Source organism: Oryzias latipes, chromosome 3 (assembly GCF_002234675.1).
Source record: "Oryzias latipes chromosome 3, ASM223467v1".
In the NCBI taxonomy this organism is placed as follows: Eukaryota; Metazoa; Chordata; class Actinopteri; order Beloniformes; family Adrianichthyidae; genus Oryzias; species Oryzias latipes.
The window spans coordinates 21,620,828-21,647,117 of NC_019861.2; the positions used below are offsets into that span (position 1 = coordinate 21,620,828).

The 26,290-nt window shown below is 38.9% G+C and overlaps 3 protein-coding genes across 8 annotated transcripts; 1 reads left to right on the forward strand and 2 right to left on the reverse strand.

The window, feature by feature from the left end:
• Window positions 1-547: 547 nt before the first annotated feature.
• Window positions 548-6,214, forward strand: ccpg1 (cell cycle progression 1). Of its 2 annotated transcripts, XM_020714383.2 has the most exons (11): window positions 548-658; window positions 1,039-1,123; window positions 1,197-1,311; window positions 1,549-1,646; window positions 1,720-1,903; window positions 2,019-2,111; window positions 2,704-3,054; window positions 3,344-3,459; window positions 3,634-3,753; window positions 3,897-5,143; window positions 5,340-6,214. In XM_020714383.2, exons 2-11 carry the CDS (start codon window positions 1,064-1,066, stop codon window positions 5,533-5,535), a joined length of 2,580 nt encoding a protein of 859 aa, XP_020570042.1. In that variant the 5' UTR covers window positions 548-658; window positions 1,039-1,063; the 3' UTR covers window positions 5,536-6,214. The 2 variants fall into 2 exon arrangements, with proteins under 2 accessions (XP_020570042.1, XP_004067232.1); XM_004067184.4 differs by lacking the exon at window positions 2,019-2,111.
• pigb (phosphatidylinositol glycan anchor biosynthesis class B) lies at window positions 6,062-11,357 on the reverse strand. Of its 3 annotated transcripts, XM_011491465.3 has the most exons (13): window positions 11,001-11,357; window positions 10,792-10,921; window positions 10,095-10,212; window positions 9,903-10,007; window positions 9,432-9,562; window positions 9,329-9,347; window positions 9,207-9,253; window positions 9,071-9,122; window positions 8,793-9,004; window positions 8,546-8,610; window positions 8,244-8,463; window positions 6,363-6,540; window positions 6,062-6,287 (listed from the first exon to the last, which is right to left on the reverse strand). In XM_011491465.3, exons 1-13 carry the CDS (start codon window positions 11,107-11,109, stop codon window positions 6,174-6,176), a joined length of 1,500 nt encoding a protein of 499 aa, XP_011489767.1. In that variant the 5' UTR covers window positions 11,110-11,357; the 3' UTR covers window positions 6,062-6,173. The 3 variants fall into 3 exon arrangements, 2 of the variants coding, with proteins under 2 accessions (XP_011489767.1, XP_004067233.1); XM_004067185.4 differs by having other exon boundaries at window positions 9,207-9,347; window positions 11,001-11,356; XR_002293150.2 differs by having other exon boundaries at window positions 6,101-6,287; window positions 6,363-6,493; window positions 9,207-9,347.
• Window positions 11,358-12,135: 778 nt separating this feature from the next.
• LOC101164388 (kinesin-like protein KIF3A) lies at window positions 12,136-26,177 on the reverse strand. 3 transcript variants are annotated; one of them, XM_020714391.1, is made up of 18 exons: window positions 26,091-26,177; window positions 25,230-25,503; window positions 24,952-25,096; window positions 23,646-23,730; window positions 23,430-23,535; window positions 23,080-23,219; window positions 22,750-22,947; window positions 22,414-22,588; window positions 22,202-22,300; window positions 20,773-20,778; window positions 20,258-20,414; window positions 19,989-20,169; window positions 19,134-19,244; window positions 16,938-17,063; window positions 14,711-14,764; window positions 14,488-14,556; window positions 14,272-14,402; window positions 12,136-13,492 (listed from the first exon to the last, which is right to left on the reverse strand). In XM_020714391.1, the coding sequence occupies exons 1-18, from the start codon at window positions 26,100-26,102 to the stop codon at window positions 13,444-13,446; spliced, it is 2,118 nt and encodes a 705-aa protein (XP_020570050.1). In that variant the 5' UTR covers window positions 26,103-26,177; the 3' UTR covers window positions 12,136-13,443. The 3 variants fall into 3 exon arrangements, with proteins under 3 accessions (XP_020570050.1, XP_020570046.1, XP_004067234.1); XM_020714387.1 differs by having other exon boundaries at window positions 20,773-20,781; XM_004067186.3 differs by lacking the exon at window positions 20,773-20,778.
• Between the last annotated feature and the right edge of the window lie 113 nt (window positions 26,178-26,290).

The window sequence follows — 26,290 nt, forward strand, 5'->3', positions numbered from 1 at the left end:
AATAAACAGTTTTTTGTCAGAAAATTTACATTCGTATGTGGATTTTAGTTACTTCAAGCAAGGATCTTTCTGTATATTTCTTGCTATGAGACCAAAAAACAATTACATACAGAATAAAACAAAAAAGAAGATACATTTTATTATTATCATCTGCCATAATAATTTAACATGCGAGCAGTTCCGAAATAAATGAACACTTGTCTCTAGGAGATTGTTAAAACTGCATTGCATTTACATTGGATCTAAATTTTCTTTTAATGTAAACTTTAGCTTTAAGGCAGTCCTAAAGGAAAACGTTTTTTTAAAAATTGGTCATCAAAGTTCATTAGGAGTTAGCAAAACTTTCTTTCATCCCACACCATCCACAATGCAGTCAAAGTAGAAACAACTGGGTTGAGCTTTTCTTTTTTCTTTCGACTACGTTTATTATTTACGTGGTTTACGTCACCCCGTCAAACTTGTTGGAGTTTGGGCTTATACTCGGGAACTGTAGTTTGACGTATCGCGGGAAAAGTACTTGAAATTTATATAGGGAACTACATTTCCCAGAAACTGTGACATTACAGTGTTTTCAACGGCTACGTCCGGTCATACTGCAATAACCGCTGAACTGGTTGTAAACAGCTCCCTGGTTTGCTGATTCAGACTGTAATTTTATGTGAGTTAATTCGTTGTTGTTGTTTTTTAATGCAACAGCTCTTTTTGTTTAAAATAGATTTGTTAAATCTGAAAGGCATTGTTGTCAAGGCGGATGTAGGTTGAGTCGTGGCTTCGAAATGTAGTGTTTTAACATATACGTGTACATTAAAATTAGATAAAGTGGCTTCAAAACGGGCCCGGGTTGTCTTTAAATCCCTATGCCGGGTAAAACTGCGGACAATCCGAGAGTATGCAGGACCTTAACGGAAGCTGTTTTCACTTATGTCGTGCTGCTTTGATTCACTTGCTAGTTTTTCTGCCACCACTAGAGGTCGCTGTTTTTTGTGTGCATTGTATTTGGCCATGTGTGTGTAACAATGTGGGTCTTTAATTCTACAGACCCACATGTTCATTGCAGACAAAGATGTCAGAAACATCCAGTGATGCAGAGTCATCTTGTGGCTGGAGCATTATTAGTAATGAGGTAAACTTCGACAGACGTGTTTAAAAAAATGTTTCCTGTATTGGACAGTTTTAATGTTTTTTTTTATTTACAGGGTTCAGATATTGAGACTTTGGGGCAAGAGGCTACTGCTGAATTTGGAGCTGAGCTGTTAGAGCGCCCCTCACTGGAAGAACCAGAGCAGCTGGACTCACAGACTTCAGCACCTGGTAAAATCATAATTATTGTTGTATCATAGAGTTTTGCAGATGATGACAAAGCACAAAATTAGAAAAAGCTTAATTACAATCAAGTCTCTAAGGGGTTTTAATCAGAGAATATCTCCTCTCAAATTATGGTGTTCCTATAAACTTCTGAACATGCCTAACCTGAAATGAGATTGTGAATGTGAAGAGCTTCATTAATGTGTGTTTTTTTGCATTTTGTCTTTTTGCTATGTTTTGCAGCTTTTGAGGAGACTGCTCAATCCCTCGATGACACACTGGAAGAACAGGCGGGAGATAAAACACTGTACTCTCTGGACACAAAAGCACCTGAAAATGATGTGTGTTAATAGTCTTTAATTATGATGATGCTGTTCCCACTTTTATTGACTAATCTGAACATATCTTGTTTAGGTGGAAGGCGATTCTGCAGGGAAGGAGCCTGTGCTATCCTCCAGTGATCTTTCTGACATCGTAACACTGGGAGATGTGAAGGAGGACGAGCACACCGAGGAGGAAGCAGCCGCCCCCGCAGAGCTTTACCTCGGCACGTCCTGCAGCAGCCACTACGCCTTCACTTCTTCAGCTGCAGAGACTGGTACCACACACTCATCTGCATTGAACAGCTCTCGTGTTTCCTTGAACAAACTGGTTACTCCAGTTTGACTCAAAATGTCAGCAAAGAGAGCTTCAGCAAAAGAATTTCTCCTCAGATGTTTTGTTCAGTCAGTGGAAGTTCCCGCAGAGTTTGATGAACTTAAGCTTTCGTCTGAGAAGTCGTTTCTCTGGAGGGCGTTCTCCTACAGGTGCAATGATTGAAAGTGGAGTGAATCTTTTGACGCAATGCTTGCTCAGCAGCAGTGCAGGCTAATTCTGACAAGCCTTAATCATTTTTGGCTGAAGGAATGCTGTTTAAAAGGCTGTGCATGAGCTCATTTTAAGTGCAACATTCACTCTTATTGGGAAAAACTAGCCTAACTAACAACAGTGAAAAGAAAACTCAACATGCATAGTTGGAAATGATCAAATGTATCCTCTCTTGAAAATAATTGATAATACTGAAAGAGATCATTGATTTCTTTTTAGTTTATTTTACAAACAAATTCCCTTTAAACATTTTTAATGCGGAAATAATTTTTTTGTGTTGATATTATGCATGTTGATCACAGTATCAAGGGATTTCCAAGTGTGCAAGCTGATATTTGGACAAAGTTAAGTCACATCTCACAAACACAGAATATAACTTAAATTGAAATTGTAGGGTTTTATTTATATCTATGTGTTTAAAATCCTATAGATTTGATCTTAAAATCTGACGTTTTGCACTATTCTTTTTTTGCAGTTAACTGGTTTTGACTTTGTTCTTTATCCCTCTGCACCTCTCCATGTCATATGTAGTTTTTCCAGCGCAGCACCCAACAGTGACTAACTCCAGCAGCAGTGAAGACGAGGCTGAGCGAAGCTCCGGTGCTCTGATAAGAAGACGAAGGGTGAGGAAAAACACAGCGGGCGTAACAGACCCAGAGGAGGAGGAACAAGAGGCGGTCGTGCCGGCATCACGGTCAGCTGAGGAGAAGGTCAAGACCCCAGACGTGGAAGAACAAGAGCGTGAAGAAGAGCAGCAGGAGGCTGAACCGACTGCTGCTGCTGTAAAGGGTCCAGGTCAGAGCTGGGACGGCAGCATCCTCAACAAATGTATCCTGCTTGCCCTCATCATAGCCATCAGCATGGGCTTTGGCCACTTTCATGGTAAGAAACTTAAAAGTAAGTTTTAGTTGAAGTCATTAATTCTAACATCTGGATTAAAAAAAATTGTTTTGGTATTTGTTGAGTTTCTTTCTTATTTAACCTTTGTTTTACCAGGAAGTCCCATTGAGATAAAATCTAATTTTCAAGGGAGACCTATATCTGCACTCATCTCTATATTTTGTTGATAAAAGTTTTATTCTTACAAACATTTGGTTAAGAAAAATTGAGGGAACACAACTGCTCAAACAGGCCTCCACTCACAGACCTCTGCATTTCATATACTCTACAGGTACGTCCCAAATCCAGGAAAGGCAAAAACATATGGATAAATCCCGAGTGAATGAGCTTGACAGTGTGAGAGATCTGATTCAGCAACATGCCAGAGATCAAGGTTCCCCAAACCAGGTATGTTTGAATGTGATGACACATTCTGGGTTTTTAATCGTGATTTTCACTCGCTGATTAACTTTTTTGTTTAAATGTTTCGCTACAATTTCAATTTTTCAGTGAGTTTTGAAGTTTGACGTTTAATAATTTAATAAAATGTAATGACATTTTTGTTTTCCCACTCTCATTCAGATGATTGGGTCTGAACACGACCGCCTGGATGAGAAACAAATCATGCTGCTGCTCACAGAAGTGATTGAGAAAGTAAAGAAACAGAACCAGGAACTCGTCAGTAAACAGGCAGACGCTCAGGTAATAGTGATGTTGGATTACTGTCCAAACACAAATGCAGTTTCTTTTTTGCTGCATTTTCTTTACCTCTTAAATGCAGAATTTGTTGTCCTCCAATTAACAGCTTAAGGTTTCCCCTCTTTGTTCCTCTATTTTTCATCAAGGCTAAGAACGATGAACTGGAATTGTTGCTGCAACAGGCAGCAGAGGACAACCAGCAGCTAAAGATCTTGCTTCAAGATGGGGAAAGGTCTTTGTTCATCTTACAGGAGGAGATGGGAAACCTGCGCTCCAAGGTCAGGGATCTGGAAGCAGTGGGAGCTGCAGCTGACACTCTCCTGCTGGAAAACCAGAGCCTGAAAGAGCAACTGGAGGACGAAAAGCAGCTGCTTGTTGACGTCCAGATCCAGAACGGAGACATGGAAGCTGAAGCTCAGATGCTGAGATTAAAGTTTGACAAAGAGAGCAGGCTTACAGCGGAGCTCAGGAGAGAGTTGAATCATCTGAGGGGTCTCGTCCCTGAAGCTGGAAAGGAAGCGGGTGCAGAAGTAGAAGAGCTGCAGTCTCACCTGGTGGAGCTGGAGAAGAAGCTCGGCTTCGAGCAGCAGCGCTCGGATCTGTTCGAGAGGCTTTATGTGGAAACCAAAGAAGAAAGATCTAAGGGAGACAGAGAGTCTAAACAGAGAAAAACAAAGCAGGGTATGGCAAGGAAAGTGAAGGAGACCTTTGATGCTGTAAAAAACTCCACCAAGGAATTTGTCCACCACCACAAGGAGCAGATCAAGAAAGCTAAAGAGGCTGTAAAAGAGAATTTAAGGAAGTTTTCTGATTCTGTCAAATCAACCTTCCGACATTTCAAGGATTCAGCATCAACGTTCCTCAACAAAGCTCGAGGTTTTTATAAGAAAAATGAGGAAAAGAGTTCCGAGGAGTCTTGGGAGCACAGATCCCACAGTTATCCACACAGAGCCAAATCAGACTTTTTTCAAAACACCCGAAAGTCCACCTGGAAAGCACATGAAGATCAAACGAGTAGCAGTCATCAGGGCAGGATGAAAGGATGCAGTGGGGTCTTTGACTGTGCCTACCAGGAGTCCATGAGCCTGTTCAATAAAGCCACAGAGCCCATCAGGGCAGATGAATTTCAGCAGCTGCTCCGCAGCTACCTGCAGCAGGAGGTGGACCATTTCCACCACTGGAAGGAGCTGGACGCATTCTTAGGCAACTTTTTCCACAACGGGCTGTTCATCCATGATCAGATGCTGTTCACAGACTTTGTGACTGAAGTTGAAGACTATCTGACAGACATGCAAGAGCATTACAGTCTGGATGGTGACGTGTTTGGAGATCTTGATGACTTCATCTACAGGCACTTCTTCAGAGAAACATACGCAAAGAGGTTTAGCGCGCGGTAAGACTTCTGTAGTTTAATTTTCATTAAACTGCATTGTTTTCCAAGCTAGCACAGACTTTCTGGGGGCGGGGTTTCTGCTTTCTGTTTTCTTTTTGAACAGGTATGCTGCACTTTGTACTTATTTTACCCATGCTGGTGTCGTTTGTGCATTTTATGCATCATAGCAGTCACATTTTGTGCTTGTATCACACAGCGGGCCATTTGAAAGACCCAGTGCAGACACAAAAGAGGAGCTGAGGGCGAGACGCCAACAGCGGAAGCAGCACAAAGCCAGACATCGGCAGCACCAAGGGCGCAAATGTAGGAGAGCAGGACAGAGAAGCACAGACCCGCACCTGACTGACGTCAAAATAGAGCTGGGCCCAATGCCGTTTGACCCCAAATACTGACAACATCTCAGCCAGTTTTAACATCGGAGCTGTAAATCTTTAGGGGCTGTACCCAAATTTAAAGTCACTTTTTTTGTGTAATGTTGCACAGGCGTATGCTACTGGCTGTTCACGAAAGGTGTAGAGTTTTAGATGCCAACTGAAGTTGTGAGAGACCTCACAAACCTTTATGAAAAAGTCTGTTAGAGAAACAACCTCTCTAAAAACATTCATTGTGATTCACTTTAAGAATTACAGACATTTGGAATCTAGTTAGTGCCATGTTTACAAAGGGTAAAATCCAAGAAAGCACCTTGACATGAATCCACCTTTAAAGTGGCTCTGTGTATATTGTGTGTTTTGCTTTAACTTTCTGTAGTAAAAATAGTTTAAATGAGCTGGCTGCGGATGCAGATCTCTGATCAGATGCTGCTTATATCATTCCACCTGAAGATGCTTTCACTGAAGCTTGTAATTTTATTTCCCTTTTATTGGCACAGCAATGATGATGAAACTGGAAAAACATCACAGCTCGTCTGTTTTTTTCTTTTTTGGTTCTTAATTTGACACGGACTAAAACAAGAAATAACAGTTAAAATATTTATTTCAGCTGCAAATTGATAACATGTTGTTTAGAGTTTTAATTGTTCCAGTGTTTTTCAGTGCCTTTCATAAATAAAGATGCTTCCTCCAACCTTTCCCTCTGGAAAGTGAGTGTGAAATATCTCTGCAGTCCTGACAAATTCATTGCGCTGCAGAAATGCGAAGATTTCCTGCAAAAAAAAAAAAAACATTTAAAAAGTTGCATCTTTTTACCAATATTTTCACAAATGTAAATTAGGCTTTACCTTTTCCAAAACATTAAACAAAACCAGATGTGTTGGCAGAGAGGATTTGTATGGAAATGACGTTCTGAGCCAGAGCAGGGGATCTTCATAAAATCTGTCGGACTCGTCAAAGTATCCCTCCTCTCCGAGATCTGGAGGACATTCCAGAAACCTCATCTTTAGTGGGCAGTGGATGTGACTGAAGAGAAAAGAGAATATAAGCTGATGCACTCATGGTAAGTTAAAGGCTGCTTTGACATTGTTTTCCAGTTACCACAAAAATCTGACCCTTTTTTTCAGCTTTTCACCACAAAATCCCTCCTTTCCCAGAAAGTGGTGACGGGCACACCCAACAGAAGCACAACGTTCAAAAACATTATTTAACAGTCAACTGTTTAAGTTTCAGTTTATTATTCTGTCAATCAAAACGTCACAACCATAATAGAACAACGGTTAAGTCTTAAATATTAAAAGACGAGGTTCATAGACATAGTGTTTCAATTTAACAACAGATGGAAAACATGTTTTTGGAACCAGACTTTCTGAGTTGGCCCATTTTCTACAACAGCAGCGAATAAGGAAGTCTTCCTTGCACAACAACCCATCTAGGAGTTGCTTCAGTTCATTTATCTTAACCCTTGTGCTATCTTAGATGACCCCACTCTTACTTTGACATGTTCTCCCTACCATGATAAAGGTGGAAAGATTTCATGTAATCCATGGACACCAGTGAAGTTCACAAATCATTGAAGAAAAAAGGTTTAGCGCACTGTCTAGTGGGTCTAGATCAGTGTTTTTCAACCTTTTTTGAGCCACGGCACACTTTAACCTTGACAAAAATCCCGCGGCACACCAGCATCCCAAAAAAAAAAAAAAAGCAGAAACTCATAGTCTGTTTTGATCTACAGCCCCCCCCCCCGGCAATCTGACGTGCATTTTTGTGATAATTGTGGCAGAAAAAGCAGGAAGTTGCAGATGTTTTTCTGAAAGATGTAATAAAAGTTAAGTTACATACAAACTGTATGTTCGTTGTGTTTTCAAGACGCTGTCCCTTTAAGCCAATGCATCATGGGAGATGTAGTGTGAAAACTGCTACAAAAAGGCAGAAAGACTTGCGTCTCTGAGTTTCATGGTTTTGTTCACTTGTTCCACGGTCTGATACCAGATTCTGTGGAAAGCTACACCGCTAAAGACGAGCTTTAGCTGGTGTTTTTGTCGGAACTGACTGAGTTATGAGCTAAATTGGAACAAGGAAGTGGAGACTTTAACCACTTCTGATTAGTCAGACTGATGACATGTGATTAAGCCTTCAAGAATGATTGGTGGAGTCGTGGAGACAGTAAAAGCTGCGGGACTTTTCCTTACACAGTTATAGCTGCAGCTATTTCGGGTTACCGTCATTCTTATCAAAATGTCTTTAATAGAATCAAATAAACACAAAGAAAAAAGTATTTTATGATCGTTTATAGTCCTAACTACTCAGTGTTTTATCAGGACCTGTTTGGATGAACAAAGAGCTGATTTCCTGGAGATGGGAAATGTTTTTAGATCAGTTAATGAGGGCAATTTTCCACGGCACACTTGACCATCTCCCACGGCACACTAGTGTGCCGCGGCACACTGGTTGAAAAACACTGGTCTAGATGACCCAAATCCCACTGTTAAAATGCCTAGGATAGCACAAGGGTTAATTATTCCCACAGTGCAATTTAATTTCTGAGCTGATCTGGATTCAGTCACTTTTGTGATAATCTGCTTCAAACAGGAAGCCAAATTGTTGCTCTTTGTTTTCCAAGCTAGCACTGACTTTCTGGGGGCGGGGTTTGTGAGCTGATCTGGAAGCCAAATTGTTGCTCTTTGTTGGGGTACCAACTCATCTGCAGCTGCTGAAAGATGCTGTACCTGTAAAAGGGTGTAGAGTGGCAAGGCATGAGGAAGAGGACGTCTGGCTGAGGTTGTGTGGAGTTGCCTTTAACATCACAAAGCTTCTGAATATGGATCATCACATCCAGAGTTCCCCGCTGGTGAACGAGGCCCGTGTAAAGAGCTGGAATAAGGTTGGCCACCAGCAGGAAAGCAGCTGCACTTCGGCGACGTGCTGTAAGATGAGCCAATGATGTTCCTGTGGGAAGACAAACGTCTGAGCGCATCTATCTGAGAGCAGCCACATGCTAGACTTTTGCAGGTTTAAACCGAGAACTGACCACAGAAGACCATGCAGAAAGGCAGCACTGGGTAGATGAACCTGAACTCCTTATGAGGAAGAAAACTGAGGAGGGAGAATAATACCGTTTTTCAAAAATGTAAGCATTTAATGTTTTAAACAATCCAAATTAATAATGAAGATAATTTTCTTTAAAAACACAGAAGATAAATATAATTTTATTAGGTATACAATCAAGTAGCTGTAATAAACAGTCCTATCTTCTCTTAACTCAGAAAGAGCCTAACCTGTAGACCACAATGGTCCAGACGACTGCTGCCAAGAGGATTTTGTACTTTCTGAAGGCGAGAATGGATCCATGAAGAAAAAATGGAAGATGTGGTCCGATCACCACAGCAAAGCCCTGGCTGAAGTACCAGTGCCAGGGGTGAGAGCCATAGAAATCGGCCACACCGTGGAAGATGTTGAGCTTGAGAAAATTGAATTGCACCAGAGTCCACTAGAAGAAAGAGCAGCTATTAGATCCCACTTTAGATACCGGATCTAACAAAAGCTGTACTTTTACCTTTTTGTAGAACACGCAGTCGATCAGAGCAGAAATCACCAAAGCCAATGTTCTGATGGCGACAACACAGACACACAATGAGGGTGAGAGGAGTGGCTGCAGTGACAGTGAGTTCTGTGGAGCTGAAAATACAAACCCTATGGGAATGTAGTTGTGAGTGACGAGCCTCAGTTTATGCTCCTCCTGCCAGAAATGATGCATCAACAGAGGAAACCAGACAATCAGCGCCGTTGGTCGAACTATCACAGCCAAGCTCACCAGGGCCAAGTACTTCTTGCTAAAAAAGAAAAGAAGAATTTGTGAGTTACAGACTGAAAAGATGAGAGTAAATGAAAAAGGAAGTGAAGGGACATTTTGACACCTGCTGTGTGTTTTGGATCCAGGCAGAGGAAAGTAGTAAAGAGCCAAACAAGTGAGGATGGTTTCTGTGCTATTGGTCAGGGTCCGAGTGCAGCAGAACCAGGAGAACCAGGAGACCATGTGGCAGAAGAACTGGATGACAAAAACACCACAAGAACTTTAAGGTTAGAAACCACAAACTTATGATCCTCCTCATGACTTCACAAAATCCAGTTTTATGATGAATACTGATTTTATTTGTTTGTAAAACTGTGCAACGAAGTCAGATCTCAAAATTAAATTAAATAAATAAGACAACAATCACATGCAGAGAAATCAGTTTAATATAGACAGACAGACAGATAGACAGACAGATAGATAGATAAGCAGCAATAATTTGAAGCATTTGATTATCAAAGCAGACAACAGAAGAGTATTAATTTCAATGTAAAAGAAAAAAGCAATGACATGCACCAACAGCCCTTTCACTTACTGTCCATCTGGCCGTGTCATGGTTTTCCAGTGATCGGATGAGAAAAAAGAACTTTGTGTCAGCAAACGCTGCCAGAAGAGCTTGAGCAATTCTTGGAAGCCAAATCTTCAGAAACAGCAAGAGCACAAACTTCACGAGTGACCAGCTTAACAAATATAATCAATTTCTTCATAGGAAAACAAAGAAACTTACCAGGAGATGAACCGAGTCATGGTTTAAGAAGAGTAGGATCTTGTACAGACATGCATAGAAAAGAGGATACACAAATCCTCTTATTCCAGCTTTCCATTCCCAGGTCAGATACCCATAAGTGCAGTGGTTAAGGTTATAACCGCACAAAATCTCACAATTATATCAAATGCAAATTGACAATTTTGTAACAAACATGCTTTTTTATTGTCATCACCTCTGTTTTAATGTAGTAAGCATGATATAACAACATGTTAAAACAAAAAACATTACTTTAAACAGATTAGATTATGAATAAACCGAACAGGATGAGATTAAGATGAAAAAGTGGTGCTTTAAATTGAAAAAGGTCCTTGTCTCCTTGAATTATCTGGTTGAAATTGACATATTCAGTTAATAAATAATGTTTATGCACTTTACAGAATGCATGTTTGCTAAGTATTGGGGGGGGGGGGGTCTGTCAGGTTAATCAAAAATGAAAATGCAATAAACCCAAACATACTTGAATGGTCATGAGCTGGTACCCCCAATGGTCATTACGATACTTTATTTAAAGGAGGAAACAAATGTAAAAATATGTTTTATAATAAATAAATAAATAAACAAATACATAAATATAATAAAGACCACTAAACAAATCCAAACCGAATTTTCTTTCTGACTGTCTGCTGCTCTTGATGACCGTCGTCCAAAAGGATATTTGAAGACCATTCGATGGGACACCTCCAGAGACTGCCAGTACTCATCAGGGACGAAGCTGGTCCGAACCAGCAGGCAGTTCACCAGCCTGAACACCACGGAAAACACGAGCACCCTGACTCCCAGCGCTCCTGATGGGACCAAGGATCAAAACACCGTGAACTCCTCTGAGCACATCATGGAAAACGCGCACAGAAGTTACAGCCGCACCGTTTTCCAGGCTCTCGTCCTCCTTTGAATACAGGCGGGAGTTACGTTTCCTCAGTTTCACATCGTCGGCTTTTTTCCCGAAAGACAGTCGCGATCGGAGATTCTCCATCTGCTGACTGTCAGCATGATAGTTCACCAGTCGGGAGTAACTCACGTGAGATCAAGCTCACTCAGTTTCTGATCTCACAATAAAACAAACCTGAAAACTGTTCTTCTGTCATTATCGATTCAACTTTATAAATTTAAAAACATGTGTATTCAAACAAACGTACAAATTATGCAAATGAATTCTGGGCTAAGAATTCTTAGCTTCACTTCCGAGTTTACTGTTTCGTTTTACATTTTCTTTTGCGTTTAATTTTTGTAGACCGACAAAGTTAAACGTGCAATACTGCCACCTATTGGCTGGAGTGACAAAGGAACTCAACCTGTTTATTTTATTTTATTTATGAAAGCTTTTGTAAAATTTCAAAGAAAAAAATGTTTTATTTTAATTGCTTCTAAAGATTTCAAATTCTCTTACATTTTATTTCTTCTTCTTTCTTTAAGTTGTAAATGTTCTGTTTCAAACAAAACTGATAATTAAATACATTTCACAAAATTTTGAGTCTTGTGTTCTTTAGGACCTATAAATAATATTTCTTTAGGTTTAGGGTAAAGGCATGTCCACCAATCCAGTACATGTATCACTTCTTAAGAGGAATGACATTTTTTGGGGTTTCTTTTGTATGAAAACTTCTGTGAAGATGAGGGAGTGAGTACCTGGTGGAAAAAATATTTGGAAAATGGACCAGAAAAACAGATCTTTTTTGAATTTACTGTTGGGGTAAAATACATAAAGCAGGGGGGAAAATAAGTGGAAATATGACATTCTCAAAATCGTTTGAATATAAAATTATTTGAATAAAAAGAGGATTTGGGTGAAGTAGTTGGAATTTTGATCACCTTACACAATGCCAGATACTGAGGCATGGTTAACAATCCACAATCACTTTATCATTTTATAACCATTTGAAATAATGATAAATTCATGTTTTGAAAGCACTTTGTTGATTGGACAACAAAACTTTTAGTTAACAGTACTAAACTTCACAATGCAAACTATCTTGTCAAAAATGAAAAACAGGAAGCAGGAAACATTTTAAGCTTTTTATTTTCATTTCACCTTTCGAGGGTCAACACACAGAGATTTAGAGCTTAAGAAACAAATTGGGTGAAAAATGCGTTTAGTTGCTGTGCTGCACACATGCAACCCACTCCCTGCTCCAGTTAAATAGTTCACTTTTGGTGACTTATTTTTTAGCTTTACAATTTGTTGACCCAGCAAATTATTCATATTTGGTATTTCCTTCTCTGAGCTGGCATCCCGGTCAATATTTTACTACTGGGTAGCTCCAATTTAGCTCACCATTTTGCTGCACCAATAAGGTTATAGAGGGCGAGAGATGCTGTAAGCTAGCAGGAGAGCGTGTAAACAGAAAGCTCTCTGTAATGGTGAGGGGAAGAGAAGGTGGTGCTCTGTGCCATTGGTCCCGTATTTCTAATGAACTACAGAACTGCTGCTCTGCAGAAACTATGTCCTGGAAAATGACAGGCTTTAATAATCATAATAACAAGACCACTGAGAATCTGTTTGGAATAGATCAAAAGAATATTGGAGTGGGTCTTTTGTGGTATGGAGCAGTAATAGAAGAAAATGTAAACAGCAACAGACGGCTGCATTAAAAACAGGAAGGTTACGTTTCAGCAGGATCCACCATTTATGAAAAAAAGTGAAAGTATCATGTTTTGATAAAGAGAAAATATTGAACATTACCAATAAAAACTTAACTGCTGTTTGAGCCTAATATACATTATTATTTTAGGTGCACATTTAAGTGGGAAAACAAGAAAACAGTGGATTTATCAACCACAACAACTTTTACAAAAAAAGTTCTAACTTCTCACAAAAAAAAAAAACATCAGTCACTGGAAATAAAAATGACAGTTATCTTCATATGTTCAAATATTTACATGCTTCTTTCCCCAAAACTCTTTGTTCTATCTATCTTCTTGCATCTTTTTCCGAAAACACAAGTCATTTTCAGTCACACAACGCCTTAATGATTTGAACAAACAGTAACCTGTCAAGCAGGCAGAGCATATGTGCAGAGCTAAAACAATTTTTTTGTAAAGTTCGAACAGCTGTTTAATATATCTATAAATAAAATGAGACTATATGAAACGCTATTTTTGTTGAACTGCATCATGAAGTACTCAACCAGCTCATAGTAGGTAAGACTGTTTGAAGAAAATTATTACAGTATGAACAATGGAAAAGTAACAAAAGAAATGTAAACATTATTTGCTATACATAGTGTTCAAGCAAAAACCAGACTAACAGGCTAACTGACTAACAGACATGAGAGTTGCAGTGAAATGGAGTCCTCGCCTTCAGCCGTCCTCATTGCAGAAGAGATTCAATCACAGCCTCTGGCTTTGAAGACCTTTTCCTGTGAGGAGATGGGTGCATGATGAATGTCAACAGCAGCATAGCACACCAGTGTTAACAATAATGTCACCATCTTCATTTCAATTCTACATCACATACATATTTCACCCAACCACAATTATTCTCTTAAATTAATAGGAGGATTATCATTTTCCTTGATGGAAGGAATATAGAGATACTGAAAGACGAACAAAAGCATCCATGGTAATGATTTATCATTAAAAAAAAAACTTTAAAATTTTAACAGCTAAAAGAAAAAACAAAAACTTTACCCCATTACAATTTTATGCAACACAGGGATATTTTAACTGTAAAAAAGTAATGTAAAAAGGAGTAATTACAAATTTTAAATCATTAAAACAAATAACTGATTCAACGTTACGGTTCAACTTTATGTTCAATCTAACCTCTAAATAAAGATATCTTAAGAAGCATACGAATCATGTCTAAATAAAATCTTTAATATTTGCTTCAATTTCCTGAATTAAACACTGAGCTACTTTTCTGTTCAGAAATCTCTGTCTCAAAATCAGTGTTATGTTGACTGCTGTTGTTTCCATCTGAACATTGCAGATCAAGAGTTTCCACGTTTACATCATTTGTCAGTATAAATCGAGGCTTAGCATTACTTACAAAACCTTTTTCCCGCACAAACAGTAGCTGCACTGAGAATGTAGAAAAGAGTACCACATTTTCTATGTAAATGACTTAAACACAAAAAAATAAATAAAAAAAGAAGTGAAACATGTTTATGCAGTTAGTTTTTGATGGAAACTTCACCTTCGCCCAGTCTTAGGTCGGCCGCTCTTGCTACTTTTAGAGGTTTTGGGCCTTTCCTGCTTCATCAGTGACTGCTGCAGACTCTCCTCTGTGTAGGCCAAGTACACATGGGACAGATCCACCTCGAACGGCTTCATGTCACAGCACCAAAACAAAAGCAAACTGAGTTTGTCAAAGAAACAAGGAAATAAATACAGTTACAGCTCATGGACTTACATCCTTTTCTTTTTTGTCTTGGGCAGGGCTTTGTTTTTTCATATTGTTGCCAGTGAAAGCCACACATTTCTGAAAAAATATGCACAAATATACATATAAATAAATAAAACAAAATGAAAGGAAAGTCTTATATAATCTAATAGAAATAAGTTTATTTACTTTAATTATAATATATTTTTAATGTCATAAAATGACAACCAAACACAAATCAAAGTGACCTCACCAGCTGCCATTCTCCTATGTCTTCATTCCAGTAAACATTATTCTCTATCATCTCCTAGAAGAAAAACAGAGAACAAATGAAAAAGGCATAAGAGTAGATAATGGATTCTGTATGATTTACACACTTTTTGGTTTGTATTATATTTATAGAAAATTATAGAAAATTGGTGTAGGATGGTTGTGTCTGTATCTGTACAGTGTCTGTGTTCACCATGAAAAAATAAATAAGCAATCAAACAATAAATACATTTAGGGATTCTGATTTGAATCTCCTAAATAGAAAATCAACCCAGGAAATTCATTGTGGTCCTTTTAAAATAAGACATTCTGTAGAGCACATGTGTCAAACTCAAGGCCCGGGGGCCAAATGTGGCCCGCCACGTCAATTTATGTGGCCCGCAAGAGCATAAAAGTTTTTAATTTCTTAAAATAAAAAATAAAAGTTGGTGTGTATTTATTCATATCTAGGGGGAATTGGACTTGAAATATCGGATTGGGAAACTAGACATTAGGACTTAAACACTGTCCATGTAAACTAACCTGACAGAATCAAATTTAACAGGATTTATGCTAGAGTAACAAGTAAACATATGTTTTCTATGCAACTGTAATTGTCAATTTAAAAGGTTATAATAAATAAATAATGAGTTATTTAACATTAAGGAGTAGTTACGTTTATTTTTCATTACATTTAGTTACATGTGTAAGTTATATCTGGCCCTTTGAGGACAACTACTATGCTGATGTGGCCCTCGGAGGAAATAAGTTTGACACCCCTGCTGTAGAGCATTTGAACATTTTTTGCTGATGCAGCCGTATTACTTTTTGGATGGGCGTTTAATCTTCATATGCCGTCATTAAAATCTCTGACTCCATCTCACTGAAGTATGGCGCTCTCTTTTGTTCTCCACGCGTTTCCATGGTGACTCGGGAAATCAGCGATCCATTGAGAATGTCTTTATGTACTTGCTGTGCACACGCATTAACCCAGTGTTACGGCTGTGGCCGTATTTGGTTTTGGTTTGTTCTGTTTGTTCTGTGTTTTGTGTATTATTTCTTTATTAGAGTGGGACTTCAGTGTTTTGTGGATCTTTGTTTGTATGTCTGTGATTATTTACAGGTGTGGTGCATGAAGGTGTGGCCTCAATTTGGACCAAAGCTGGAGGAGGCAGCCTTAAATCACCCCATGGACTTCCACACTGTGGGAAGGGAGCCTTGCTGCAACAGTCTCCATTGCAGCTTGGCCCTCTTCTCCATTTTGGTTTTGATTTCACCTCTTGTTTAGTTGTGTGTTGCACTTTTGTATTTTGTATTCGTAGTCCTTCGTAGTTTTGTCTGTGCCCACTCTGATTAATCTTTTGGTTTATAGTTATGTTAAGTGAAGCTGTAGGGGTGAACCGCCATTTTCTTTAGTACATGTTTTCTCCTGTTTTTGTTAGGTTAAGGAGGTTAGTTTTTGTCTTTATTTTCCTTTTCCTTTGTACAGGTAAGATTACATGTTTCAGTTAGTTGGGGTTTTGTTTGTTATTTTGGCCTGGGTTCACCCTGAAGCCTTTTAGCTTCACTTTTAGTTCTTGTTGGTTGTTTATTTGTAAATAAATTTTGGTTATTTTATGGAGACATTTGTTTGGTGTTTTTGTTACAGTTAAATTATTAGCCAAAACTTTACTTTTTTTTATGTTATGCCGCCTCGGTGCCCCTAGACACAATGGGGGCGTAACACCAGGGTTACCAAATCGAGCGTAAATATATCCGGTCTTTTAGAACGGGCATATCCAGAGTAAGCAAGTTCAGGCGGACTTCAGCCAGAGTTCAGGCTTAAAGTCAGGGTAGTTTAAACATGCTTCCTGGAATACCCCCCAGATTTGATGGTTTTGCCCGTATTTACAAACAAATGCTGAAAGCCTGAGATGCTTTAGGAACCGATATTGTGCTATTTGAACTCATTAAGTCTGTTTGATATGTCTACAAGCAAGAGTTAAGCTATTTGCTAACAGCAGGCCTCATCATCGGCCAGCAGGTGTGCTTCATGAAGGTTTGAGGCATCGTAAATCCATCCCTGTCAAACTCAGTACTTACCTGTAATAATGCAATACAAAATTCAAGAAATCTGATATGGATGTCATCATAAATGATATGACATAATCTAATTAAATTAAAGATAAATTACAATAACGTTTCTGAAATGTGATTTACAAAAACTTTTTTTAATGTGAGCACATACAGACCTGATATTCCTGGGGAATAAAATTATCTATGATGTGCATCTGCAACCTGAGCTCCCGGCTCAGCTGGCGGATGTTTTCCAGAAGACCCTCAATCTCTCTGTTATTCTCTTGTTGAAGATCTGCCATCTAGCAGAGAAAACAACAGTACATTTAAATGTTAACAGCTTTTGGAGAATTGATTTAGAAGTGAATATATAGACTCATGTTATAGATTTTATTAAGAATAAATCACTGATATTATTAAGCATTCATTCATTCATTCATCTTTTTCCCTTTATTCTCTTTGGGGGTCACGGGGCTGTCGGAGCTTATTCCGGCCACTTTTGGGCGAAGGCAGGGGCAAGGGCGCAATACCTAATTTCATAGGGGTATGCGGCCACATTAACACACACACACACAGACATAAATACACATAATAGAACGTCCCATCCACCCCTTCTAAGGCTATCTAAACATCCACACAACACCTTTATTGTTTAAATGTATAAATCCCATTACTGCTTCTTGATATGGCCCAGCAGAACCATTTTTTTATGAGCTATTTTCTACCATGTTTTGCCTCAATGATTCCCCAAATTTGTGTGGTGAAGGCCATTCAGAAGAATCTTCTAAGTAATGCTTTGCCCCAGCCCTCTCCTCTGTACCTCTCTGTTCTTCTCCCTCTTCATCAGCTGATCGTCTCTCCTCATTCTTCTCTGTTGGGACTGACTTGTCATGTATGTCTGCACTTGTTTCCCCAAAATAAGTGAACAGGTGGTCAGCAGAAGTTTAAACCAGAATGAGCATCTAGGTTTTTGTGACTTAAATGGTTTCATTATTCCTACCTGAAGTCATCTCTGCTCTCTTTTCTATCAGATGCATCACCAACCTCATGTCTGTGTCCTTCCCCCTTTTTGTCTGTGTTCTTCTCCACTAAATCATATGGCCAAGCAAAACTTATTTTATGTTTTAAATAAATTAAACATCTTGCTAATGATGAATATTATTTGAAAATGACTGACTTGCTATGAACTGGCTTTGCCCTGAACGTCCACCATAAGACCAGCCTGTTTCTTTCCTCCATCTGTCCTGATTCTTTCTCTCCATCCTCACAGCTGTGTGATATTAACTTTGTGTTAGGAAGATTTTCAAAGAATACAGTGACTAAACTATATGTAAAAATAGAAACATTTTTATCTTTAAATAATATTTGTGTTGGATATCACTTAGTGGTGGGATAGAATAGAATAGATTTCTTTATTGTTGTCAAACATCTCCAAATGTTCAACTAAAATCCGAAGTGTCGTTCAGCCAAAGTGATATTAAAAGCAAAAGGCTGTAAACTAAATAAACTCAATGAATAACTATCCAAACTTTTAACAATATAAAAAGAAACAAAACCACCATCTAACTTACCATCACACATACTTCTGCCTACTCCTGCCTAAAGGAGCAGCTTTTATCATCATTTAGTTCTATTTCAGTCAAAGGATAAAAAAAATTTCAGTGTTTTTTTCTAGTTAAAGAAATTATTTAAAAACTAAATCAGCACAAACAAGCTCCTTCTTTCTCTTCATGGTTATTGATACTGTAAATCCTGCTCAGTACAGCTGCAAGACACTTTTGTGACCATTTTACTATAGTAGCTTTAACCTGAATGTTTCCAAGCCTGTTTTTATCACTGCTATAACATACCTGCTGTCTCTCAACCATTTAGAGAAACTTTTCTTCATCCACACCACATCTTTGTCCCTTTTGTGTTTTCTGTTTGGATCCCCCGATTGTTTTTTCTTTTGCCTTTCCATTTAATGCTGTCATCAGATGATCACATAATTCAAATAAAAACAATCAACAGTGCGCCCTCGCGTGCATCTCCGCGAGACCGCGCTCCAGCACGTGTCCGTGAGAACGTGCTGGATTGCGCTCTCTGTTCAAAACCCGAGGGAGGGGGGAGCGGCTGCGGCGCCCAATCAGTTATGATGTGCTTCTGTTACTGATCATATCATGAAAATCAATGTGCACAAACAGCTGTGAAATAAAACAATACGGACTATAAATAGTTTTCGCAACTTGGGTATGGCGCCCCCTTTGGCCAGCGCCCTTAGGTGACGCATATGTTGCATAGCCACTTTTTGCGCCACTGGGCAGGGGGCACCCTGGACAGGTCGCCAGTCTGTCGCAGGATCATTAAGCATCACCCAGGATAGTTTTGCTTACTTCAGATTTGGCAGCCATTAGCATGGTCCAAACTTTCTTCAACTTTTTGGTCTTCCCTTGAGCCTCTTCCTGTAGGCTGGTGTACTTCTCTTCTATGTCCAGACGCTCTTGCTGTTTGATGGGAAGAGATGGTCACAAGACTGTTTTCACAGCAAAAAATCAAATAATAAAAAAAAAAAAAACTACTGTGGTCAAAGTGAGGTCAATCATTTTAATTTAGGTAAGAAAGACTGTAGAATTTGGTCATCAGATTAAAAAAGGAATAGGCTTTTGAGTGGTAATAAACTAATCATATTTCTAGTCTCCGTAATGCAGCAATATATGTTTGAAGTAGTTGAAAATCTTGAGTGAATTGGTGTCTGTTAAGACGTGAGATTTTTTAAATCAATTAGACCAAATTCAAAGAATATCTATCATGTCAGAACTGTGTGCAGAACCCTTTTCCCAAACCAAACCAGCTCGTCTATCTCCTTACAGACTTTGGTTTTGTAAAGCTGTGCACATCAGCTTAAAGCTTTGTTCTGGGAAGAGTGACTTGGATGCAGTTGCTCTGGTATAAAAACTATTTCCACAAAGTACTCTTTACATTATTGTTCTTCCCCTAGTAAAAAGGGCAAATGAAGTTTGGAGGTCAGTCATGATTAATTGTTGAAATTTGGCAACTCCAGAGCACCATGAGCCGCAGCATTTTGGTTACTCTTTTTAATAAAATAGCTCATTTTCAGAAAATGAGTTTATTTTTTTTAAGGCTTTCAAAATTGGTGAAAATAATTTTTCATGAGTTTAAAATTACAGCAGCACCAAGAAAACAATGGAGACACAGTGCCAGTATGTCCTCCCTGTTTAAACAGGTACCTCTTTCTCCTCCAGTTCCTTACGAAGCTGCTCAGCTCTCCTCCGACGTTCTTCAAGCTCATTGTTTGACTCTTCTAAGAGTTTCTCCTGCTCTTCAGCTTTGGCCAGAAGATCCACTCCACCCACAATCACCTTCTTCTCTAAGGTAGACAACTTCTCCAGCAGCAGCTGATGCTCCTGCCTGAGGATTTAAAGGCAAAATTGTAATTATTTGAACAAAACTCCCAAATACAAAGGAGTATCTTTCTTTTTTCTTTAGATAGACTCACTGGGCCTTAATAAGGTCCTTCTCTCGCTTTTCCAGCTCTGCTCGGGCCTTGTTTCTTTCCTCCTCCTCCATGTCAAGCTTGGCCTCCAAAGCCTTTCTTTCTTCTTCAATCTTTGCTTGCATCTCAACCATTTTGTCCGGCGAGACCTTCTTCCTTCCTAAACAGACACACACACACAATACCAATGAAATACATGCAAAGTTTAAGCTAAACCAATAACTTTTCTCACAGATTCTAAGGCAAGTGTATATTTTTGAAGTCTAGCTCCAAAACTACATGCACTTTGATGCAAATGCAGTTTTAAATTACTCTTAGCGTGAACATTTCAATGCTGGCACAACAAAGGACAAGACATAGCAAATCAAAACCTTGCTTGATCATCAGACAAAAACAAAAAGAAGCAACCAGTTAGTGTAACAGCTACGGAAGCGGATGGGGAAAGTCTTTTTTTATTTCATCTGAGGAAAGACACTTTTATTACATGACACCGAGATCATGTAGTTTCCTACACCAACCTCTTTCTTCTTGAATAAGGAGGAGGGTGTGTTTAAAACAGGACGTGTTTCGCACAAGGAGGAAGAGAAAAAGAGAAAGAGTGATACATTACAGAACAATCTCAAATCTTCTGACTTTAAAATTTGCAAGAAAACTACAAAAAAAGGTTTAAACAAACTTCCAAAAAGGAGAAAACTTCCAGTTACACCTGGTAAATTCCTGTCAATATGCATAGAAATGAAACCCAGTATGGGTGAATGGTGTATTTAAGATTGGGCAACAGTTACACAATATAAGCAGGTTGTTGTTACTCTGAAACAATCTAAACTCAGCACAAAAGTAAAGGTTTCTCTGTTAAAACAATGTTTTGTTCTTAATAAAATGTATCAAAGAGATAGTTTATATCATTGTACATGCTTTGTACGATGAATCTTCTCTATCAGGCTGATTTTTCTACTTCTAGCTCTTGTCTGGAAGGCTGTTCTGTTGCATTTCTAACACTTATTTACATCACAGTAATTAACAAACAGAAGTCTTAGCAGTCTGTGGAAGCACAATTTCTTTCTTACAAGAGGATGCTGCCCTAGACCGTACACTGCCTCCACAAAAGGAGAAATTTATCTGTGGGGCAGTAATTAACGCTTCCTCTGCCTTTTCCTCCATATTTCAATTGCCACCCTCAGAATCTGGACCAAAGCTCTCAGGTGCTCACAACCAGGTCCTAAACAACAACCAGCTGTCATTCAGTCTGCAGCTGGGGGTACAAGAAGGGGGCAAATAACAGGCAAAATGAACAGCATCAAAGCTGTAGGGTCTCTGTCAGAGTCAATTGAGGAATGGCTTACTGGGAAAACGAGCTGCTTCTCCACAAGTGCATCTTATTCCCAAATATTTTTGAGGAAACGGAGTCTTCTCTGTGTTTTAAATATCTTTAAATCATTTTTAGACATGAAATAAGCATTGAAACAGAAAAAATTCACCAAACTCAATTGCTTTTATTTTTGTTTGAAGGGTAATTATTAAATAAAAAAGATATAAGTATTAAAAGATTTATTCCAGAATATATAACTAACAAATTTTTACCTTGATATTTTTGGAAATCAGAAGCCTTACTCTCATTTGGTATTAAATTATAATTTGCAGGTTGTAAAACATTTAAAAAAAATTTTGGAGGTGAAAGAAGACAAGGGGACAGAATAAAGTCTTTTTCATACATTAATTTCTTAATGCCCTGAAAAAATATTTTGTAAAAATATTTACTGATACATTTTTTTTAGTTTTCCTACATTCAGTAAAAAGATTTGCAATTAGCAACCATTCAAACATAATATATGAGTTCGAATCTTGGTTTCTTCAGTAGATGATTTAACTTGATTTGTGAATCAAATCTAATCGCCATCTTAGTAACGAACCCCAGCCCTAGTCATTGTTCCAATGTCAGACTCCTACCTTTTCTTCTCCGGCGGCCTTCTCCTGGCTCTCCAGCTTCATCATCACCTTCATCCATCTCCTCAGACCCACTGCCCTCTGACCCAGAGATCTCTTCACCTAAAATTACAAAAGCGCAGGTTTCTCAGCCTATCTACACTTTAAATAAATAAGAAGTGTCAGTGCTTTAAGCTCTTCTGTGCTGAGTATGTGTTTGATCATCGGCTTCTTACCCTCTTCCAGTTTTTTCCTAAGGTCCTCAATCTCTTTTTGGAACTGTCGTAAAAGAGCATCTTTGGGATCCTCATTGATCCTGGCCTTGTTTTTGATGTTTTTAGCCCTGTTAGCATAGCGCAGGGTACTTATGGTCTCATCATAATTATAGTCTGCGGGACCAATGTTTGCACACTGGTGGAAAGAAGAACAGCATTCATTAGGATTCCCATTTTATAATATTAAATTTTGACAAAACTAGTCTGTTCCTGTAATGCAACGAAACATCAATAAATCTGCACCAAATGGATCAACTGCATCATCTCTAACCACATTTTTTCGAACTTCAGCTGTACCATCATAGTCTTGGAGTTTCCTCCCAGTGAATCCTGAAGCAGACGGGTCAGTTTGGAATTTCTGTAGGGAACGTGGGTGCTCTTGCCATCAACCAGGGCTGAGATGACGTTCCCCAGTGTGGAGAGGGAGAGGTTGATCTTTGTTGCCTCCTTCAACCGCTGACCTGTGGCTCCAGTTTTACCCTGCCTCTCTGAACCCTGCGGGGATGGAAAGCAAATGGGGTGGATAAAGTAGATCAGAAAATGGAAGGGGACGTATCTGTGGAGATGCATTTACAAATGACATCAGTGTCATCTCATTCTGAGGGACATTTTTTTTATTTTACATACCGCCAGATCAACCAAGTGCAGCTTTCCCATTCGCACATGTTGGTTTCCGTCCAGCCCCTTCTCACTGTACTCAATAGTGACGGTGAAAATAGCATGGGAACGGGAGCTGTGCTCGTTCATGTTTGTAGCACCAACAGATCCTAAATGTAAGAATAAAAGGTTAATAAAATATAGAAAAATAAAACCCATTAGATCACGTAACGTAATGAATTGGTTTACTAGGAGAAATGACCTATCATGTACTTCCTATTCAGACATAATCAGTTTATTCCTGTAGATTAACAAAAATCCCAGTTAGGCTATTTAACTAACAGTAAATATTGATGTTCTCTGTCAGTTTTTGTGCTTACGATTCTTATGGCCCACTGTCATTATCCTGTCCATGTCGTCAGCATTGTTCGCCGCATAGCTAGTCAGGTCCTTGATGTACACGCCTATATCTGGTCTTTCCTTCACCTGTCACGCAAAAACATTTTTTTTTTCCACAATCTGTACAATTTTGAGACTAGAACTGCAATAATAAAAGTCAGTTTGTTATCGGTGACTAAAGTGAATAACCGTATTACCTCTAGCCTTTGCATTTGGTCTTTGCCCAACAAGTCCCGGACTTCCTCATTGTAAATTTCCAGGTATGACACACGAACTAAAAATCTGTAAAAAGGTAAATATGTGGACAAAACCTTGATTAATACTTTAAAAAGCATATTTAACTTAAGTTGAGGTTGTAAATGAAGATTTTAAAAGACAAAACAGGGGCTTTGTTGAAGTAATCTAATAGTAAGAGTTAAAAGTTCCTATTTTATATGTAACATTAAAGCAACTCCTGGGATGGAACAAATTCTGTTTAACGGCTATTCTGTCACCTGGCTGGTTGCTGCTTATGACGAAATTCCAAACTAGATGAAGCACATGAGAGCTAACGTCCAAACAGATGTGATTCTTTTTTTGTTTTTTATTTTTGTTTAAACGTGTCTAGTCCAGCAGGTGAAAAAACAAAACAAGAGTTCTGGTCAGGGACCGACGGACCCGAGGTACTCGTCCAGTCGGAGCCACCCTCGTGTGTCTCAGTGAGTATCCCAACCGGTCGAACACCTCAGACCCCGTCCCATCAGTAGGATGTGATTCCCAAACATAAAAAAGCGCTCGCTGCAGACTGCTGACAGTGGAGACATTCAAACCCTTTCCAAAAAATGTGAATCCCCTGGAAAAGTGGATTCATTTCCACAATTCCATTCAAAAAAACTCAACTTTCATAGAATTTAGATTAAGGGCCCGCTGTATAATGATTTTAAGTATGTATTTGTTTATTTTTTTTTACATAAATTAGAGTTCCAGCTCATAAAACCCACAAAGAAAGGGTTTGAAAAGGGTCTTTATAATATTAAAAATGGGTCAGATCAGGATTTTTTTTATATATTAATATCGTTGACCATTGTAGAATAATGTAGCATAACATTAGAAATGTCAAAATGACTGAAATATGTAAGAGGGTTTGAATTTGTTTTGTCTTGATAGGATCCGGCTGCAAGTTTTTTTTTAACTGGTCATCGGCAAGCTCAGCAGACGATTCACCATAAATACTTAGGAGGAGACAATTTTTAGGAATCAATGAACTCTATCGCTCTTGGCAACTGCATTGACATTCTTACATTACAATTTTGGCATACAGTAAATTTAACAATGTTCATCACATTACACAAATGTTTTTTTTGATACAGTAGTGGGTGAGCTTTTCCTCAAATATAACCTCAATCTATCAATCAGGCTAAAAACCAACATTTAACTACATTATATTTTGCTTGACATGTATTGATAACAGCAAAATCATGTCATGGTGCAATATTACGTGGCCTGTGTGTCAAAATCCTTTACCTGGTGTCCCCCTCGGCCTTGGCGATATGACCAAAAATGTGAGCAAAGGAATTTGGGATTATCCCTCGAAGTTCTGGCACTGCTCTCACACCTTCCATGGTGAAGGTTTTTCCCGTCCCAGTTTGCCCATATGCAAAAATTGTGCCTACGGTAAAAAGCAGAGACATGATATAGGCGAAGAAAAAAAATACAACAGTATAGAAACCTTTGTTCCATTTTAAAGTTCAGTCACTCAGAGAGGATAAATCATAAGAAAAGTGTTACCACACGAACTGTACCATTATATCCTTCAAGTACTGAGTCTACGATGGGGCGAGCTGTGAGATTGTACACATCCAGCTGTTTGCTGTCAGGCCCAAACACAGTGTCAAAGGTGAATGTTTTCGGAGGCTCCTGAGCCGTCTCGAACTTATTAACTGTGATGGTTCCACGGATCTCGTCCACCGTGACGGCCTGTTTGAATCCCGTCATCTTCTCCCTCTGGTTGAGTGGGCGACATCTCACTACCACCTTGACATTATCACTGACCTCCTGTTTTTCATGCTTATGGCCCTAAAAACAAATGAGACACACCAAGAAAATGTATGAGGAAGTGTCAATACAGAAAGGATGCTTTGCAGATTTAATGAAAACCTCATCAATGCATAATACTGATGATAAAAATTAGGCATTGATTATAGATTTTTTTAAATAAAAGGAGTGGGTTGAGGTTAGAGGTTCCATTTAGCTACAACCGCATTCAGCTTGATACCAACACCTAGTAGTAGCAACCAGGTTATGGTTGCCATCGGTGTTGGCTGGATTGCTAGGCAGGCGCGCGTGCTGAGTAACTATGCTGTTAGCTGACACCTATTAAGAACAAAACACTAGTTTATGACGAAAGACTCCACCATTTCCCCCCGCTGTGGATGGTTTACATCATTCGAGGAATGATATAGCTGTTAGGCTAATGTTGCTAACCGGTCAGCAACAGTCGAAGAAGGGAGGACCCAACTCAACAAAAGCGCTAATAGGCGTGGCGACTAACCGGCATGATGAAAACGTAGTACATGTGCTATAAAGCTTATGTCACGATGACAAGAGTTATTAAAGTCTTCGTTGGTTTGACAAAAAGGCTAATTAAAATATTAATACTCAACTGCTGTGTCCATTTCGTCGATGGCTCACATCCGAAGCCTTGTTGTCAAGTCAGAGTTCTTGTGCGCATGCGTGACAGTGAAAGGACGGGATTGGTTACAGTCAATGGCAACACAGCTTTATTTCTATTTGATTAGGATGTTTTTAAAGAATATTTTTGTTGAAACTGATTGTTCTCAATATTTTGTAATAAAATAATTGA

Excerpts from the sequence above, each read along its gene's own strand:
- ccpg1 (XM_020714383.2), top strand. The coding sequence starts at position 1,064 with ATGTCAGAAACATCCAGTGATGCAGAGTCATCTTGTGGCTGGAGCATT. Across the intron at positions 3,055-3,343 it reads GGGCTTTGGCCACTTTCATG|GTACGTCCCAAATCCAGGAA; the intron begins GTAAGAAACTTA and ends TATACTCTACAG. Across the intron at positions 3,460-3,633 it reads ATCAAGGTTCCCCAAACCAG|ATGATTGGGTCTGAACACGA; the intron begins GTATGTTTGAAT and ends ACTCTCATTCAG.
- pigb (XM_004067185.4), bottom strand. The coding sequence starts at position 11,109 with ATGGAGAATCTCCGATCGCGACTGTCTTTCGGGAAAAAAGCCGACGAT. Across the intron at positions 10,008-10,094 it reads ATGACTCGGTTCATCTCCTG|ATTTGGCTTCCAAGAATTGC; the intron begins GTAAGTTTCTTT and ends CTGTTTCTGAAG. Across the intron at positions 9,348-9,431 it reads GGATCCAAAACACACAGCAG|CAAGAAGTACTTGGCCCTGG; the intron begins GTGTCAAAATGT and ends TTTCTTTTTTAG.
- LOC101164388 (XM_020714387.1), bottom strand. Across the intron at positions 23,536-23,645 it reads ACCAAATGCAAAGGCTAGAG|GTGAAGGAAAGACCAGATAT; the intron begins GTAATACGGTTA and ends TTTGCGTGACAG. Across the intron at positions 17,064-19,133 it reads TAATGGCTGCCAAATCTGAA|ATGGCAGATCTTCAACAAGA; the intron begins GTAAGCAAAACT and ends TTTCTCTGCTAG.